The sequence below is a fragment of the Protopterus annectens genome, chromosome 9.part0, assembly GCF_019279795.1.
Source record: "Protopterus annectens isolate FY-2018-M chromosome 9.part0, PAN1.0, whole genome shotgun sequence".
Lineage (NCBI taxonomy): Eukaryota > Metazoa > Chordata > Ceratodontiformes > Protopteridae > Protopterus > Protopterus annectens.
Window position 1 is genome coordinate 854,460,783 of NC_056743.1, and position 17,600 is coordinate 854,478,382.

General features: G+C 39.9%; 1 protein-coding gene and 1 long non-coding RNA gene across 3 annotated transcripts in view; one reads left to right on the forward strand and one right to left on the reverse strand.

Moving 5' to 3' along the window:
* Positions 1-13,906, reverse strand: part of CCHR9.PART0H11orf98 (chromosome chr9.part0 C11orf98 homolog) — a 395,998-nt gene extending 382,092 nt beyond the window's left edge. For both annotated transcript variants that reach the window (XM_044083560.1, XM_044083559.1), the window contains exon 1: positions 13,795-13,906. In XM_044083560.1, coding sequence (XP_043939495.1) covers positions 13,795-13,830 — 36 coding nt within the window. In that variant the 5' untranslated portion in view covers positions 13,831-13,906. The remainder of the gene's footprint in view (positions 1-13,794) is intronic.
* A 58-nt stretch (positions 13,907-13,964) lies between these two features.
* LOC122811602 overlaps positions 13,965-17,600 on the forward strand; it is a 74,098-nt gene continuing 70,462 nt past the window's right edge. Inside the window, exon 1 of the long non-coding RNA XR_006366272.1 lies at positions 13,965-14,044. This is a non-coding gene — a long non-coding RNA (uncharacterized LOC122811602). The remainder of the gene's footprint in view (positions 14,045-17,600) is intronic.

A 17,600-nucleotide genomic window follows, 5' to 3' on the forward strand; every position in this document is an offset into this window, starting at 1 on the left:
CTAGATTGGATCTTGACAAATAACAATATTCCATACCATGCAGGAGTCCTTCCAGACACCCTTAGCGACCACCAACCCACCTTCATACTAAAATACAAAACCCAAACCATCTCTACCCCCTACTACATATCACCTGGAACAAAAAAACTTCAACTTCAAACTGGAGCTAAAACACCATAAGTGGCACATACTAAAAGTACTACCCCTAGAATAAGCAGTATCCCAGTTCAATAACACTTTCCTCAAAATCTTAAATGATCACTCCCCACCCCATACCACAAAACTCAAAATGAAAACAGCCCCATGGATCACCAACAAGACTAAAAATAAAATAGCACATAGGAACAGAGCCTAGCATCCATGGAGAGCCACCAAAACACAATCAACCAGGGAACAATTCCAAAAACTTAGAAAAGAAACAAAACAAAAAAAATATTCTCCTGGATAAAAATAATTATTTCATACAATTGCAAGATAGACATCAAAACAACCTCAAAAAGTTCTGGGCAGGAATAAGTAAACTACTCGACCCTGGCAAACCCTCCACCCCATCTCCAACCTCCACAACCGAATCCACAGATATACCAGACACATTCAACAAATACTTCATAGAAACCATCTCCAGACTATTTCATAACCAACCCATTACTACCACCTATTTCCCCAAACCTATACTTAGGCCCAAAACAACCTTCCAGTTCCAGCCCATCCCCACCAACTATGTCAAAAGGCTACTAACCAAACTTAAACCTACAACCCTAGCAGCTGATGACATCCCTGCAGAATACCTGCAGTTGGCAGCCAATGAACTCACCTACCCAATCCCTATCCTCCTTAACAGATTCATATCCAAAGATACCATCCCACCAATCTGGAAAACCTCCTACATCATCCCTCTACACAAAGATGGCACATCCACTGACCTAACTACCGCCCAATCACCATCCTATCCCCACTAGCAAAAATACTTGAAAAAATGTATTCACCACCAACTTATGCCATACCTGCTTAATAACCAACTTCTCTCTCCCACTAAACATGGATTCCGCCCCACCCACAGTACTACCACAGCCCTACTCTCTTCCACCAACTACAACCAAAACAGACACTTAGGCAAACTAACATCTGCCATTTTCTTGGACCTATCAAAAGCCTTTGACATGGTTAACCATCCTAAACTACTTCACTCCCTCACTGAACTGGGTCTTAGTAACCATGCACTAGCCTGGTTTCAGAACTACTTATAAGGTAGGCAACAAGAAGTGCGATGGGACAACAACCTATCCTCACTGCTACCCATTACTAGCAGAGTCCCACAAGGGTCCATTCTATTCTCCATTTTCACCAATAATCTCCACAGCATCTGCCAAAATGCAACTACTATACAATATTGCTCAGCACACGATCCCCACAAACTCCTCACTATCACCCAAAAAGCCTTCCAATCTATCGAAGACTGTTTAACAAAAACCTATTACTAAATCCCAAAAGGACCAAACTCTTTCTATTCAAACCAAACAAATCCACCAAAATGCACAACTGCTTTAAAATTGTGTCCAGAGATGGGACTATCATCTCTCCAGACACTCATACTAAATTGCTAGGAGGTGACCACTGACAACAACCTCAAATTTGATCTACACATAAATCAAACCATAAAAAACATCCACAAAAAACAGGGCAGTCTTTACAAAAATAAAGGATTTCTAACAACCCCCCAGAATAACCATAGCTCAAACTCACCTCCTCTCCACACTGCTCTATGCTGCACCTATCTTCACCACCCTACCCAAAACTGAAACTGCCAAGCTCAATGTCGGTTATAATCAAATACCCAAATTTGCCACTGGTGCCCCGTACCAAGCCCACCGTCACTCACTAAATCAACTTAACTGCCTTGAGTTACCTAATCTCCTATCATCCCATCAACTTTCTTTTGCTCATAAACTTCTAGTACTTTCAGACAAAACCCCAGCACTGTCCAACCTGCTAAAACTACAAATCAATCCCAGACAACTTCACTCTAGTGACAAAAGACTAATCAAAATGACCAAAAGCAATAGCACAGTAGGTTGACTCCCTCTTCCATAACCACATAACTCCTTACCTTCTTCCATTACCTCAACAGACTCAAAAGTTGCACTCAAAAAGCGGCTCAAAGAACACCTAAAACTCTCATGGATATGTTCCTGCTCCCCTTCAGGCTGACCTCCCTCACTCACCCCCCTCCCTACTTTCACCTCCTAATATCTACCCAGAAAGCCCACGAATATTCACATTCCATCTCAAAACTCTAATAATTGTCTCCCACTGAACCTGATCTCACTTAACCTCCACTTGCTTAAGTTTGTCTTAGACAATATGATAACTGGAACTAATGTACTTTCGATTATATATATTTTTTTACTTCATGACTATGTAACCTTTTTTAAATCTTGTGTTTACTAATGTTATTTGCATGCTATGTTGTTTAATGTATGCAGCTTTTCTTCTCAAGCCTCCACTGAAAATGGACTTTTTTCCAGTTGGACTCTCCTGGTCAACAAAAGTAAAATAAATAAATAAAAATACATTCTTTTCCATAAATCCCTCTCTCATGACAAAACAAATTTTAAAGTTCTCTCTCTCGCAAATACAACCATTGAAGTCACTTCTCAAACTATTAGGGATGACAGCGGATGATAACCTTACATTCAACCTGCATATACAAATTTGCATAAGAAAAACTCATTAAAAACTAGGGATGATTTACAGAGCCAAAAACTTTCTTACTGACACAACTAAAACTACACTTGCAACTACTTTTCTCCTCCCCACTCTTCTTTAGGATGCCCCCATCTTTACTAAACTCCAGGCTTCACAAAAATTTAAATCTGAACAATACTATAACAAAGTTGCTAAATTTGCAGCACGTACCCGTTTCAGTACCATCCAATGTATAGCACTGAAAAGTCTAAACTGGTTAGAACTGCCACATCAACATATACACAACTTCTTACCACCTATAAAATTACCCAGCATCCGTCTGTCCTGCACTAAAAAACATTCTACACAACTATGTTCCCAGTCAGTCATTGCAATCCAGTGACCAAAAACTTGTGTCAGTCTACAAACCTAGCAAATCTGTTGGGCATTGTATGTACTCGTGCACGGTTGTTAAGGCCTGAAACTCCTTATCTGGCTCCATCAAGTCTATACCCATCCTCCCATGTTTCAAAACCACTCTGAAAGACTTCCTAGCTAAAAGTTCTTGTTCAAAACCAAGACAGCCTATAAATCTACAAGTACTCTTTCATTCCTTACACCTCCTTACTTTCCCTTCATTTACTTCCTTCCCGCTATCTAATTCTCTTCCCTGACTTTCTGTCTAAATATACTATATGCCCGTTTTTCCCTCACTTCATATTGCAATTTCCATTTGTATTAGACTAACGTGCCTTTATTTTCTTTAAAGCTGTCTAAAATTTCTCTAAATCTACCCAGTAGTATTTTCCTGGTAAGCAAATGTCAATAAAAGTAAGTAACCCTTATAAGGGGCCTAAACTAAACACACTAAACTCTGGAGTCACACTACTTTTGAAAAAGGTTAGAGGAAAAACTAGCATTCCCTACCCCCATACCTCTCAAAATGTCCAGATTTTCACAGAATGTCCAGATTTTCGACTCATATTTTTTTGTCTGCTCCTCACTAAATTTGGGGTTTTCTTGCAAACTGCTGAGGACTGAAGTCACTAAATAACGGCATTCATTTGAGTTTCAGACTCCATATCCTTCAGGAAATGCATCTAACAACTTTCTAAGTTTATAAAAGCAATATTTAATTATGTCCCTATTTTTGGGCATCTGCCTTCCCAAATTTCCTGTGTTAAGAATTTGAGGGGTATACTTCCCCAACTTTTCTCAAGTACTGCAGCCTATGAGTTAGTACATTTGCGCTGGGGGGGGGGGGGTGCTGCCCTCCTGCATATTTATTATATACACACTGGCTTGGTTTTAAAATATTTTTGAATTACATTCTTTTTCATTCTTCAAAACAATTATGAGTTCATTAACTCGTGTACCCATTTTGGAATTCCACTGCCTTTGTTGCTTCACATTACAATCACTGACTCTGCAAGTTTTTCAAACAGGCTTTTCCCAGTAGTCCACCACTGGTTCGGAAAAAGATGTTTACTTGTACATCTCTCCCAACCTGTTCAGCTGATAACTTCAACTTGTGTCTTGATCCCCTGCATCTTAAGGTGGGACCTACTTGAGTTCCATTAATACACAAAAATATTTCTACCACAGCAAACCCTTCTGTTTCCCCTTTTATCTCTTTTCTTCAAGTTATTCTAATCTTTTTTTTTTTTGCATGAATTTTGTTGACGACCATGCACTACTGTCATTGCTCTCCTCAAACAACCCTTTATAATTTCTATGTTTCTGCAACATGCGGTTTCCATAACAGCATACAGTGCTCTAGGTATGAGGTCTTACCAAGTATCTCTGTTAGGGGGTGTAACAACGTCTTGATCTAATGTCAAGGCACCCTCCTTCACTGGTTTGGTGAATATTTCAACTTCGCCAATCACAATTCAGCAGTTCAGGTAAAATTCCACATTTGGGGAAATTAGCATACATGTACTGCAAATCAACAAAACACAACAGGTATTCTAGCTTAAGGAAGATGACTAATTGTCATGAAACATTGTGATATTTTCTTTCAAAATGTATTTAGTTGGGCACTTTTGTCCAACACCACAAATCACAAAATTTTATCATAACTAAAATCTAAGACCACTCACTCTCTGTACATCCTTTTGTGATCCCATGACAAACATATTAACATATTTGATCAGACCACCACACATTCAATAATAATTAATTTAAACTAATAAAAATTAACAAGCCTAAACAGACTATATCTTAATATCCAGAATGTATACAAACATGTAAAAAACATACTAAATAATCTCTATATAAAATGTATCTTGACTTGAGGAAAGCTGTGCCAGTGAGTAAATAAATATGTAAACTTATAAATAATTAATACATAAATAGTAAGGAATTGATAAATTTGTATAAAAAAATTGCAATTTCAAAGCCCTAATAAACAACTGTATGCAAGTACTGTGATACATATATGAAAAAAAGCTATGATGCAATAAGCCAGCCACATAAGTATGCTCTTCCTCACAGCCCACTGCAGTTCTCGCAGGTCAGTTTCAATCATTGTTGTCATTGTTAATTCCCAGACTGTTCATGCCTAAACAACACTGTGAATTTCTGTGCAGTTATCAAATTTATCAGGAAAGACCTGCACCAGCACTGTCTGCATGATCTTGTGGAACAGCATGACAATAACGGCCACAGGTACCAGAGGTTTAGTCCAGTTACTCAACAGTGAGGAAGGGAAAAGTAGTTGGTCCATGTCACACAGACAGCAAGCTACACAAGGAGTTGGGATGGGGAGAAGAAGGGGTACTGTGGAGAAGTGCTCTGGCAAAACTGGAGATTCAGCAAGGGATGTAGGTAATGGAACTAGTGTGGGACACTAGTATTTATCGAAGTAGTGCACTAATCAATAATTTCAAGCCCAGCCCAGGTGAAATAAAAATTTCACAAACAAAAAATATATAAAATGTAATCAATAACAATGTTCATTGGAATTATGTATTTTTTATGCAATTATGAACTAAACAGTGCAATGTACAATACATATATTACTTTCATAAGTAGGTAAATCTTCAGCGAATCTTGACAGAGAAAAGAGACTTGAAAAGGAGACAGAATTTGGCTTTGATGAAGAACTGCTTTTGGAGTTGCGTTATGAATTTGGAATAACTGCTGATTTTCTTAAAGTTAATGGGGAAAGCAGCCACAGTAGTCACCTGAATGGAAAAAAGCATGTTCAGTGCTATGGATTTTGGTTCTAGGGATAACGAGAGTTGGTGCGGCTTCTGTATAGTATCTCGGGTTATATGAGGAGTTTTTTTTTTCATGAAGTCTTGCCACAGGGAGAGTAAATATGTGGAGTTGGGATCCTAAAAGTAGTTAGATCTTTGTTTTATGGGTAGGCATTTGGCTTTTTCTAAGGTGATACAGTAATGCTCACAGAGAAGTAAGTTTACAATAAATCAGCAGATGCTATTAGAGATAGTCAGTCTTGGAGGCAGAATCACAATTCATTAGCCCTTTATTTAAGATGAGAAAGGAGATCTCCTTTGCCAATGGCTGCTCTGACTGGTTGGGATAGAAAATGGAAGATCTTTTTGGCCCAGAAGAGGAGGCAGTTTATTTTGGCTCTTACTTTCTCTATGTGGAAATGGAAGTTTAGTGACTGATCAAACCACAGTCACTAAGTATTTGAAGGTGGAGGTTGTCTCTATGAAATGGTTGTGTAGGTCAAAGATTGAGACTCTTCTGTGGAGTTCCAAAATGCATAGTTTGGTCTTGGTGAGGTTGAGAAGTAGTTTATGATTTATGAGCCATCACTGGCGCTCATGTATGTCTGACTGAAGTTGGCACTGAAAGCTGGTGCGAGACTGACCTCAACTGTAAATGACCATGCCATCACCATAGAGCATAAGTGAGAGATGGGGGAAGTCACAAGGAAGTTTGTTAATAAATATGGAGAACAGGAGGGGGCAAGAATGATCCATGTACACTTGATTATAGGTGGTATATCCTTCACTGACTGAGGAGAAAGGAGATGGCAAATGACAAACATAGTTGGAAGTGTATGTATTAAGGGCAGACTGCACATGTGATTGGGCTGTGCTGAACTGAAAACTGCTAGAGATGTTTGACTGGGAGTATATGGGTGGGACGTAGTGTGGACATGGGATCTTATTATTAAGGGTGGCTGAGGAAGTGTTGTGGCAATAGAGAGAATGAAGAGCGTGAAGATGCACCTGATGAAGAAGATGAGACTGCAGAGCAACAGAAAGGGCTGGGGTGGTGGAGACAGTGAGGGGAAGAGGAAGGGAACAGGAAGAGGTCCGTAAAGATATAAAGAATACTGCAAACTCTACAAACCCACAAGCAGCCAAGATATTATAGGGATAGGACATCTTAAATTAGGAAATCTAAGCAAAGTTATTGTTATCCACTGCTGTTGGTAAACAAGAATACATTTCCTCAAAACAAACAAACAGCTGGAGAACTGCATAGCCTTTGGTTATGATAAAACATGGTAAACACTGGAAGTTGGATTAGACCTCACTCCACTAAGAAAAGTTTGCCCAAACTTTTAGATTTGTTTCTCATCAGCATAAGTGTGAAGATGTAACCTGGAAGGGAAGTAACACTTCTGTCAGAAAGCAGAAACTGGGTCTTATGACTCAGTGCTCCAATATTCTTCCACCACTCAGGGAAAGTCTGGGCTGCTGCGGAGCATGGTACCCATCTGTTATTATTGACTGCTATGATACTTTTCCTCAAAGTAAGACATTCATCCCAGCAGCAGAGTAACGTAAAGTGTGTGTGTGTGGGTGTGTACTGCTGTACTCACATGTTCCATTTTGTCTACTTCACTTTATTTTACAGAAATGCAGGTTTTCTTATTTCAATGATTTCTTTAGAAAAGATCACAAATTGTCTCGGACACTCACATTTCACTTTTTCTATGTCAGAGTCGTATCTAAACAGGGTCTTAAATACATAAGAAGACACACACTCAGAAGAAAAATGATATCACCTCAGTCATGTATTCATTCCCCAACTGATACAGATACATATATAGCACATGCAGACAAGCCAGAACTAGTCCTGCCAAGAAACAGTTGTAGGGAACAGAACCAAGCCCAGACAAGATGCCAGTCCTCGTATGACTGCCTGACACACAGACACACCTACAGGCAATTTGACAGGGCCATCAGTTCAAAGAATTGAAGGTAACTGGGATGTGGGAAGAAAATAACCTGAATTTTAAGAATACAGGAGGACATGACGTGAATGATGTAACTACTTCATTCGCATGAACTACTTAATTACTCCTAACCACTTGCCAGCTTGTTAATAAAATAAAAAGCAATGATAACTGCATTTATTTTCTGTACTTAACACTAGTCAAACATAACTGCATCAGTTATATGAAACTGAAATATGCTTTTTTTCCTGCAATAATAGCACAGTTTGCACTCTGCAAACTATATATTCCATTATAATTCTTGTAAAGAGTAATGATAATACCCAACCATTCCCTTAACAATTAGGCACGGATTGATGGGCACAAGCTCTCTTTACAAAACAGTGGTACAGAAAATACAACTTTGCAAATATTACTGATTGGGGATATATTTAGTTTGGGATGCACCTGATTCTCCATATTACACATTCAAGGTGCTCAAAGGCTAGCATTCTTAATATTTTCTGGAAACAAGAACACCTGGCAAAAATCCACATGCTCAAATGAAGGACATATGTAGACTCAATAGAGAAGGGACCCTTTACCAAGAAATGAACCAGAAAAGAAAGCAGTGTGAGGCAGAAATGCTAAATGTTGCACCATTACATGGTCCCAACAATTATCATCTCTCTAACACCACACAGTGGAGGTTGGAAAGTCAACCTTTGTGCTAGCACCTCCCGTAAAAATGATTTCCTAGGTATGCTATTTCTGTATTAAACAGCTTAGTAATGACACACTCCTTTTGTACTACACTTCTGTCATGATGTTCATGCTAAGGAAATACCCCCAAAAGCAGAGCCATCTAGCAATGTGGCCCTTAGGACCTTTTCCTCAAAGTTACAAATGTTACTCCCTGAAAAAGCAGATGCACTTTTTTTGCAAACGAGAATCTCTTTCTCAGTACTGTATAAAATTCTTAATTTAACAAAATTTCCTCACTTCAGTACACACCCTAAATGTAGCAGTCCTTCAAAAATTGCACCTGCGCTATCAACAGGTTCATTGGTTGCTACTAGGCATACAATCCAGATTATTTATTGCTTGGAAGCAGTACATGGTTAAATGACTTGTTCAAGGTCACACAGAAGACAAAGGAAGGCTGAAAAAGTTCTACAGGAAGTAGGTTATCACAGTTCATAGCCTCAATCCTCTGCACTATTTATTATGCTTTCTGTAGCTATACCATTGTGATAATTTAAACCCCTATTTTTTCCAGGGATGTCACTGATTTTACTTCTGAATTTTGTCTTGTAATACACAACATTTATGACAAAACAGTGAGGGATTAAGTTCCTACATAGGTTCATAGGTAGGTACTACGCTATCTGCCCGAGGGCATTTATAAGCCTAGCCAGAGTGTGTTGGCTTTCGCCACCCCATTGATTAATTAACTGATCCTCTGTCAAGCAGAGCCAATGAAGTTATCCCAGGGGTGTATTTTCTGTTACCCATCCACTCGTCAAGGTTTCTTTTGAAGAGTGTTAGTGAGGGGGTCTGCCTGATGTAATTTGGAATTTTGTTCCAAAGCATGGGGAGTCTCTGTGACAAGAATCTATCCCCTCCAGCATGTTCTATTTATTGCTGTGGTGAGGTTCATCTCAGTAGAGTGCGCGGCTCGCAGTGACTTGGATTTCTTTAGGTGGAGTATGTCCATCAATTCTGAGTTGGACATGGCTTTGTAAGTCAGGCAGAGATCACCTCTAAGTAAGCAACATGCCACTGAGTACAGCCGGAGTTTTTTCAGTCGGGCTGCATAGGACATATGTTTGAGGCCAGTAATCCTCTTGGTGAGGTACTTTTGTGGTCTTTCCAACTGTTGGAAGTGACTTGTGAGGTACATCCCAAATGGGGCATTGTACTCTATGATGGGTCTAATGAGTGACGAGTAGAAAGGCACTTTAACCTCTATTTCTAGATGCGAACCATTTAGTAATTAGATGGGCCACAAAGAAGGATTTCCTAACTACTTTGGCAAAATGATTGTCATGAGTGACGAGTAGAAAGGCACTTTAACCTCTATTTCTAGATGCGAACCATTTAGTAATTAGATGGGCCACAAAGAAGGATTTCCTAACTACTTTGGCAAAATGATTGTCAAAAGAGAGATTACTATCTACCTGGGTCCCCAGATCTCTTATTACCTCTTCTGTATTAAGGGGGCTGCCACCTATGTGATAATTCGTGGGTGTTTTGTTTTTCCCAAACGGGATGACTATGCATTTTTTGGCATTTAGCTTGAGGCCATGACTTTGACACCAAGTGTCCGTCTCAGTAAGGCCCTTTTGGAGGATGTCCGTGTCAGCCGGAGAGTCAGTTATGGCTCCCAGTTTGCAGTCATCGGCGAACTTGGTTAGCCATAGTCCTCCTGTGTTTGCCTGTACTTCTGAGAAGTATATGCCGAACAGTAGGGGTCCCAGGACCGAGCCCTGCGGGACACCACTTGTGACTGGTTTAGAGTCGGACCTGGAGCTCGCTTTTCTTACCATGTGAGTTTTGTCTGTAAGCCAGTTGGCAACCCATCTCATGACGTAGGGGCTTATGTTCAGGCTGGTGTGTTTTTCTGTAATACCCGAGTGGGGAATGGTGTCGAAAGCCTTGGCGAGGTCAAAGTAGGCCGTGTAAACCACCTTTCCCTCGTCTATGGCCTTGGTGACTCTCAAAGTAGTCATCCAGGTTTAGTAGGCATGATCTGCCCTTAAAGCTGAACTGGGTCGGGTCAAGTGTTTGGAGGTTCCCAATGTCTTTGTTAATGAGTTCCATGATGATGCGCTCCATAGCCTTGCAGACCAGGCTAGTCAGGCTTATGGGACAATAGTTACCAGGGTCAGTTGTGGCTTCTCCTTTGTGGAGAGGAATAACCGTTGCTGTGCACCATTCTATGGGCACGTAACCTGTGGAGAGGCTGAGGCTGAACAGCGTGTTTAAGTGGGGGGTTAGTTCATTCTGTAGTTCGTGCAAGACGCAGCCTGGGACACCATCTGGTCCCATTGATACTCTGTTTTTGGCTATTGAAAGGGCTGTTTTCACCTGTGCGAGATTTATGGGACACTACACTTTTCCGGTACTATTGTGGGCCCTTTTGGAGGTGAGAGGGGGTGAAGTTTGCACTGAATCTATCTGCCAGGATGTTGGCAAGATCAGTAGGTTCAGTATATTTTGTGCTATTTTGCACTAGTTCAGTGCATATCTGCAAGTTGCCACTTAGATTCTTAACATAGCTAAAGAAGGCTTTGTGGTTATCTTTTGAATCCTTGGCTATTTTTCTTTCGAAGTTAGTCTTGGATGATTTCATGAGGGACCTTAGTTTTTTACCGATACTGATCAGGGATGTCTTTCCTTATTGGGATTTGCTTTTTTTCTGAATTAGTTTCCTCCTTCTATGGTATAGCCTGTTTATTGCAGGGGTCCATCCAAACTGGTTTCCTTCTCTTAGAGGAGTGAGTCTTGATTTTGCTTGGGATGGCACGATCCATGCATCCTTATAGGTGCTCATAGAGTGCATCTGTAAAGGTTTCTGCATCTTGGGCAGCGTTATCCTTTAGCGTGGGGGCTGTGAAACTTACCACCTCTGTCTTAAGTAAGGTGAAGTTTGCCTTAGAAAAGTTTTTTACTGTGGTTTCCTTAGTTGGGGCTGGTGGTGGGGTGTGGACATCCAGAGTGATTAGTTTATGGTCTGATCTAACCAGTGACAGGTTGACCTCTGGTGTGGAACACCTGTCGCCCATTTTGGTGATGACTAGGTCCAATATGTTTTCACCTCTGGTAGGGGGGTTTACCAGCTGATCCAGGGCATTTGAGTTGATGAATTCCAGGAAGCGCTGGGCCTGGGAATTTGTACTTGAGTAGTTTTCCCAGTGAATGGTAGGGTAATTGAAAATGCACAATATCAGGGTGTTCGGTAGGACCTTCATATTTTCCAGTGTCTCCAGAAAGGTGGAGTGGTGGACCTGGGTTATGGAAGGTGATCTGTAGCAGGCCACAATTTGCACTGCAGATTTGCCCGATGTTAGTTGCACATTGATGATCTCAGAGGTATCATGCTGCGCCACTAATCTGGAGGTGTAGGTATCCTTGATGAATATGGATACACCCCCTCCTTTTGTGCTTCGGTCCGTGTTCTGTGGCCGAAATGTGTGGTATGAGTTGTAGCCCGGTAGTGCTGGGGTGCTCTTTGGAGCCTTGAACCAGGTTTCAGTTACTGCACAGATGCCGATGTTCTCCATAGTGAGGAGTGCTTCGAGCGCGTGCATTTTGAGATTTAAACTCCTGGCGTTGAGTAGCATAACCCTCAGGTTTTTGTTAATTGTGCTGTTTACAGAGGTGGGTTTGACTTTTGAGCCTTGCCTAAAAAAGGCACTATGGGGGCAGCAAGAGTCTTGGCCAGTATTCGAAAGCCTAAGGGTGACAGGTGCAAGCAGTTTCTTGCAAAGCAACGTGGCTTGTCGAGCATGTCGTTCCAGGATGACGGACACTGGATCCCCTTTGAATGACACCAGAAGCTTAGCCAATTGTTGAAATTGATCATTTTTTCTTCCCGATTCCATGAATTACAGTTCCAGAATTCACTACAAACTGCATATTAATAAAGATACTCATTCTAATAATTTTGTCAATTAATACTGGTAATACATCCCTTCTTTTAGTGCTTTTTCCCCAATTTTTGAGAAAAGAGGTTGAGGGAATATGACCGCTCTGTAATGCAACTATACATTAATATAGGAAACTACTGTAGTCATAAACTAAGCAACCTCTCAACTAAATCAGGGAAAAATCCAAAAATAAATCAGGGACAACCAGAGGCAGACTTCTCAACTGTACATATTTTTGCAGAATGTCCAAATTTTTGCCTTATATTTTTAGGTTGTTATTCATAAAATTGTGATTTTTTTTTTTTTTTTTTTTTGGGCAAATGATTGCCAAATCTTTGAATGCAAAAGTCAGAAAATAACAGACATTTGAGATTCAGACTTAATATATTTCAGAAAATTCATACTAATGTAAAACCTGTTACTCTAAAAATTTTCTAAGTTTGTAAGAGCAATATTTAAAAAATGTTCCTATTTGTGGGCCTTTGTCCCCCATTGTGTTAGCCCAGATTTCTTGTGCTAAGAGGTTGAGAGACTTTTAAAATATTAGCTGTATTAAATTGAGCCATCAACAAAATAAGAAAATGTGACTATAAATGTTGCAAACTAAAAAAAATCTATAATTCTAATTATTATCATTATTTATTAAGTGCATATCACAACCTTTTCTCCTATAATCACCATTTTCAAAGTCAAAAACCTTAGGACACACCACGAGAAGTTCCAATTCTGCTTTATTCAATTAAACATAAAAAACAATAAAAGATAAGCGCTTTCGCGTGCTGGAAGTGCACGCTTCCTCAGATCAAAATCACCATTTTAAGAGGGATAACAAAGGCCAGACCTATAATCTGAATCACAGTCAGAGACGTCCCTGAAAATAACAGTTAATAGGGCAGGGACGTCTCTAAAAATCAGTTAAGAGCAGAGAGGTTATGCCCACAGCCCAACTAAGGCAAAAAGGAATTTTTACACCCTATATTGTAGAAATATAAACCTTATGAGAATAAACGCAAATTACTTTTTAAAAAGAGGCGGAGAATCTAAACAAGCATCACTGACTACGTTATGACGTACATTATTGTTACGTATACCAAGGGAGTATCGCTTTTATAAGGTACTGGTATACGACAGTAAGACTTTTTTTAAGGCGCGCTTGGCTTGAGTTTTGAAAAAAAAAAAGCCTCAAGATATAAATACTCCCCTTATACAGTACACTACGTGTGTGGTCATTTCTGGCCACCAGCTCTGTAAAATATATATTTTCCCTTCTTTCATTCATATACACAAAGATGATTTAAAAAAACTGCTTACCGTTTTCGGCCTATTAATACTACCACCAATCGCCATATTTCTGAACCAGAACAACTTCCTTTAACTCTGTATAAGTCACGCCCACATAGAACAATATTTATGCCGATCCTGGTTGGCAGAAACAAGTGGATCGTAAACGACCATATACACCCAACCTACACTGTGTTGTTTTTTCTCCAATTGGTAGATTTATGTGTCAATCAAACCATATTCGTGGAACAAGGAGGCCGGGTAAATTTATTTGGATGGTGTAAGTGTGTTTGCGAAAGGAAGTATGCAATAATTGTCATTATTACTAGCTGCTATTTCAGCCCTTCCAACTTTTTATGCTACTGCAGCAGGACTGTTGTTAGCATGTAGGGGGCTGTGAGCAAATATCAAGTTGGGGGGCCTCCTGGACATTTCAGTTTATACACAGCAAAGTTAAAACATGTACTTCCAGCAGATCTGCAAAAAAGGGAAAAGATAAAATGAGTTTTGCTTGTTGACATTAATATATTTCAGCTTGCGTTTTCCCTAATTAGGCTTGTTAGATTGTGTTTAAAGTTATGTATCTTAATATGAGATGGCATCCAAGTACACTGAAAGAGATGTTACGTTGATGGATTATTTTTTCTGCTAGTGCAAGCGATTAAGTTGCTATGTGTTGCTCACTCAGCTATGATTAGAATGGCATGAAATGAAATGTGACTGGCTTTGCTTACATTTCATGAACTTTTCCCTTAGGTACATACCTTTCTGCAGTTGAAAATGGATCGATATTAACAATTGCAGATCTGTTAGTTGGAATGTGATTATTGACACCCTATCCAGAGATTACAGAAGTTTAGAGTATACGTGAATTGAAAATTTCTGGTGGGGAAGCAGCAAATCATGGTATTTCGTCGCCGTTGTTTTCGTCATCATCGTTCTTGGTTCTTTGAAAATCCTAGCAGGATTAGGAAAGAAAATATTTGATTAGGCAGACAACGGAACTGACAGTACTATGAAAGTTGGTTGGTGGCTCTGCTAGAGGGACGTTAGTCATTCCTCTCAACCTCTTAGTTCAAGAAATCTGGACAAACTATAAATAAAAGTGGGGTAAAGGCTCAAAAATAGGGACAATTTTTAAATATTTTCCTTGCGAAGTTAGAAAGTTGATAGAATAACAGATTTTGTATTGGCATGACTTTTCTGAAAGGTATGAAGTCTGACTGAAACTCAAATCGGTCCTTATTTTCTAGCTTAAATCTTTTAATGATTTGTTAGAAAACCACAATTTTATGAAAAATAGACCAAAAATATGAGGGAAAAATCTGGACATACTGCGAAAATCTGTACAGCTGAGAAGTATGACATCAGTGTTGTGCAAGAATACCATTAAGGATCACTACAGTCCGAATCTGAATGAAAAATTTGACGTATTGCTGTTGAAGGCTTTTCTATATAAAGAACCATTGATTCGCCAGATTGCAGGGTTCCAGTTCTTATTATACATTAATAGTGGACGCTGTTTCATTCTGGCTTTCCACATGCCAGCAATCCCGGATAAATATTCATATGGACAAATCAAATAATGCGTTTATTCCACAATCAAAAAAATCACCATGTGCCGGGTCTTGGGCGGGCCTTGCTACTGCGCATGGGGGTGGGGGGACTGTTGTAAAACAACGCCGTAAGGCATAAACAGCTTTAGGTATGATGCTCTTTCATTATGACAGGCCTGTGTACCACATTATGTTGTCCAGTTTCCCAAAGGGCATTCACAATTTACTGGCATTTAGTTGCAATAATGATACATTGCAGCACCTGTACATACAGGGCTGGGCTTAAGTGAAATAGAGCCCTAGACACTGCTTACTGTTTCACCCCCATCTCCACACACCCACATATCCTCCAGTGCTTCTCTTTGTCCTGTACCCTCCCCCACATCGCCGGATCCCTGCACCATGTATTTTTTTTGTTTCTTTTCTCACATTTTGCCTTACTTGTCAGCTTTTTTTCAATAAACCTTTACCTTCTATATGCTCAGAAGTGCATTTTAAAGTTTTTTTTTTTTTTTTTAACACAACCTTTTCAACCAATGATGGTTTGATATAGCTGGCCTTAGGCATAGGCCAACTAGACGGCCGTCTAGCTTAGTACTAACCTATGAACCTAGGCAATAATAACAGTCTAGGGTGCTGCTCTAACAGGGGTGCTTTTCTAGTAATCTGGATAATGTAGGTAGACCAGAATAGGGGTACAGAGTGGTGTTGGGGGGTGCTGTGGAGACCTTTTGCCTTGGGCATATGTTGACCAAAGGCTGGTCCTGTGGCTTGAACAAAAATTATGATTAAGGAAAGAAATTCAGTGTTGCTGTTCAGCTTTAGTTTTATTTTTTGCATCCGTTCAACACTCCTTTCCTGACTAAGACAGCACAGATGTAACTGTTAAGTAAGCAGAGCCCGCCCCCAGACGCCATAGGGTTATAGATGATCTGGGATGCATTTTAGGTAATTTCCCAACCTTTTATTCTAGTGGTTGTCTGAACAAAAATAAAGAGTAACAGAAGAATTTCTTCAAGGAAGACCTGCATTATGCCTAAGTTTTAATGTTCAAAGTTGATAAAATAGTGGCTCACAATATACTAACCAGACAATTGTTGTGGGGATACACAAATCCTGCTTGCCCCCCCCCCCAAAAAAAAAAAAAAAAAAACAGTCACTGCCTGCGCAGCCATCTGATATTAGATTGGAATGAAAGTAAAGATTCAAATGGCCACAGTCATGTATTTCAAGTTGCTGATATCATACATATGCATAGCGTGCTTCAGCACTCCTCACCCCTACCTACCCCGCAAAGGCATTCACCTGTATACGTGCCTGATGTAGGATTGTAAGGAAAGTCAAAAATAATGATCACAGTAATGTATTCTACTTTGTTACCCCTAAACAGAACACTGCCTCAACAATAGCTGTAGTAGCCTTCTTAAATGTAAAAGAAACAATGACCACACTGTCTCCAGCCCAAGCACAAGCTATAAAGGCCTTCTGTGCACACCTTTAAGGTTTGATTTTGATGAAAATTAAGGAAGTAATGACCACACAGTCCCCTCTCTCCCACACAACCTTCTGTATACGCATCTGAGCAGGGCTGGTTTTAGAATGGGTTCTGTTGAGTACGGAGGCCCCTACTACGTCCATGTCAATATCCATTTATACAGTCTGGGGTGTGGGGGCCATCAGACTCCTAGAAGCTCTAAGTATCTTAATGTTCTGTGCTGTGTTTTATGCATTAGTTTTGAGATATAACTACTTGTTAACTGCATTTTCTACTGCTACTTAGAAGAGTTCTGTATGCACCTGGCTTTGTGTGTGTGCACAGATAAGTCATCAATATTTTTCACACACACACACTTGTGTATTCACCTTCAGGGAAAAGGAATTAATTCCATTTCACCTGCATGTTTCTGAGGTGCTGGGATTAACCAGAACACATGGATAAATGCACACACTGAGAGGAAAGGTTTGCAGTCTCTACAGGGAAAAAACAAGAACTCAAACCAGAGCAAAGCACTTTGAAATGGCAGCACTACTCATTCTGCCACAGTGACAATGAACATTTGTGTTCACAAAAATCCTGTTCATTTCAAACCACTAAACATAGCCACCTATCGTGTAAGGTTTATGTTTGTGATGGTAAATGAAAGAAAATATGGCTAACTTATTACTCTTAAATACACTGCAACCATGTCCTCCCAACAGACACACACACACACACACACACAAGTGTAGTGGCAATACCTATGATGATTGCACTAGAAAGTGAAAGTAAATTATAGTTAG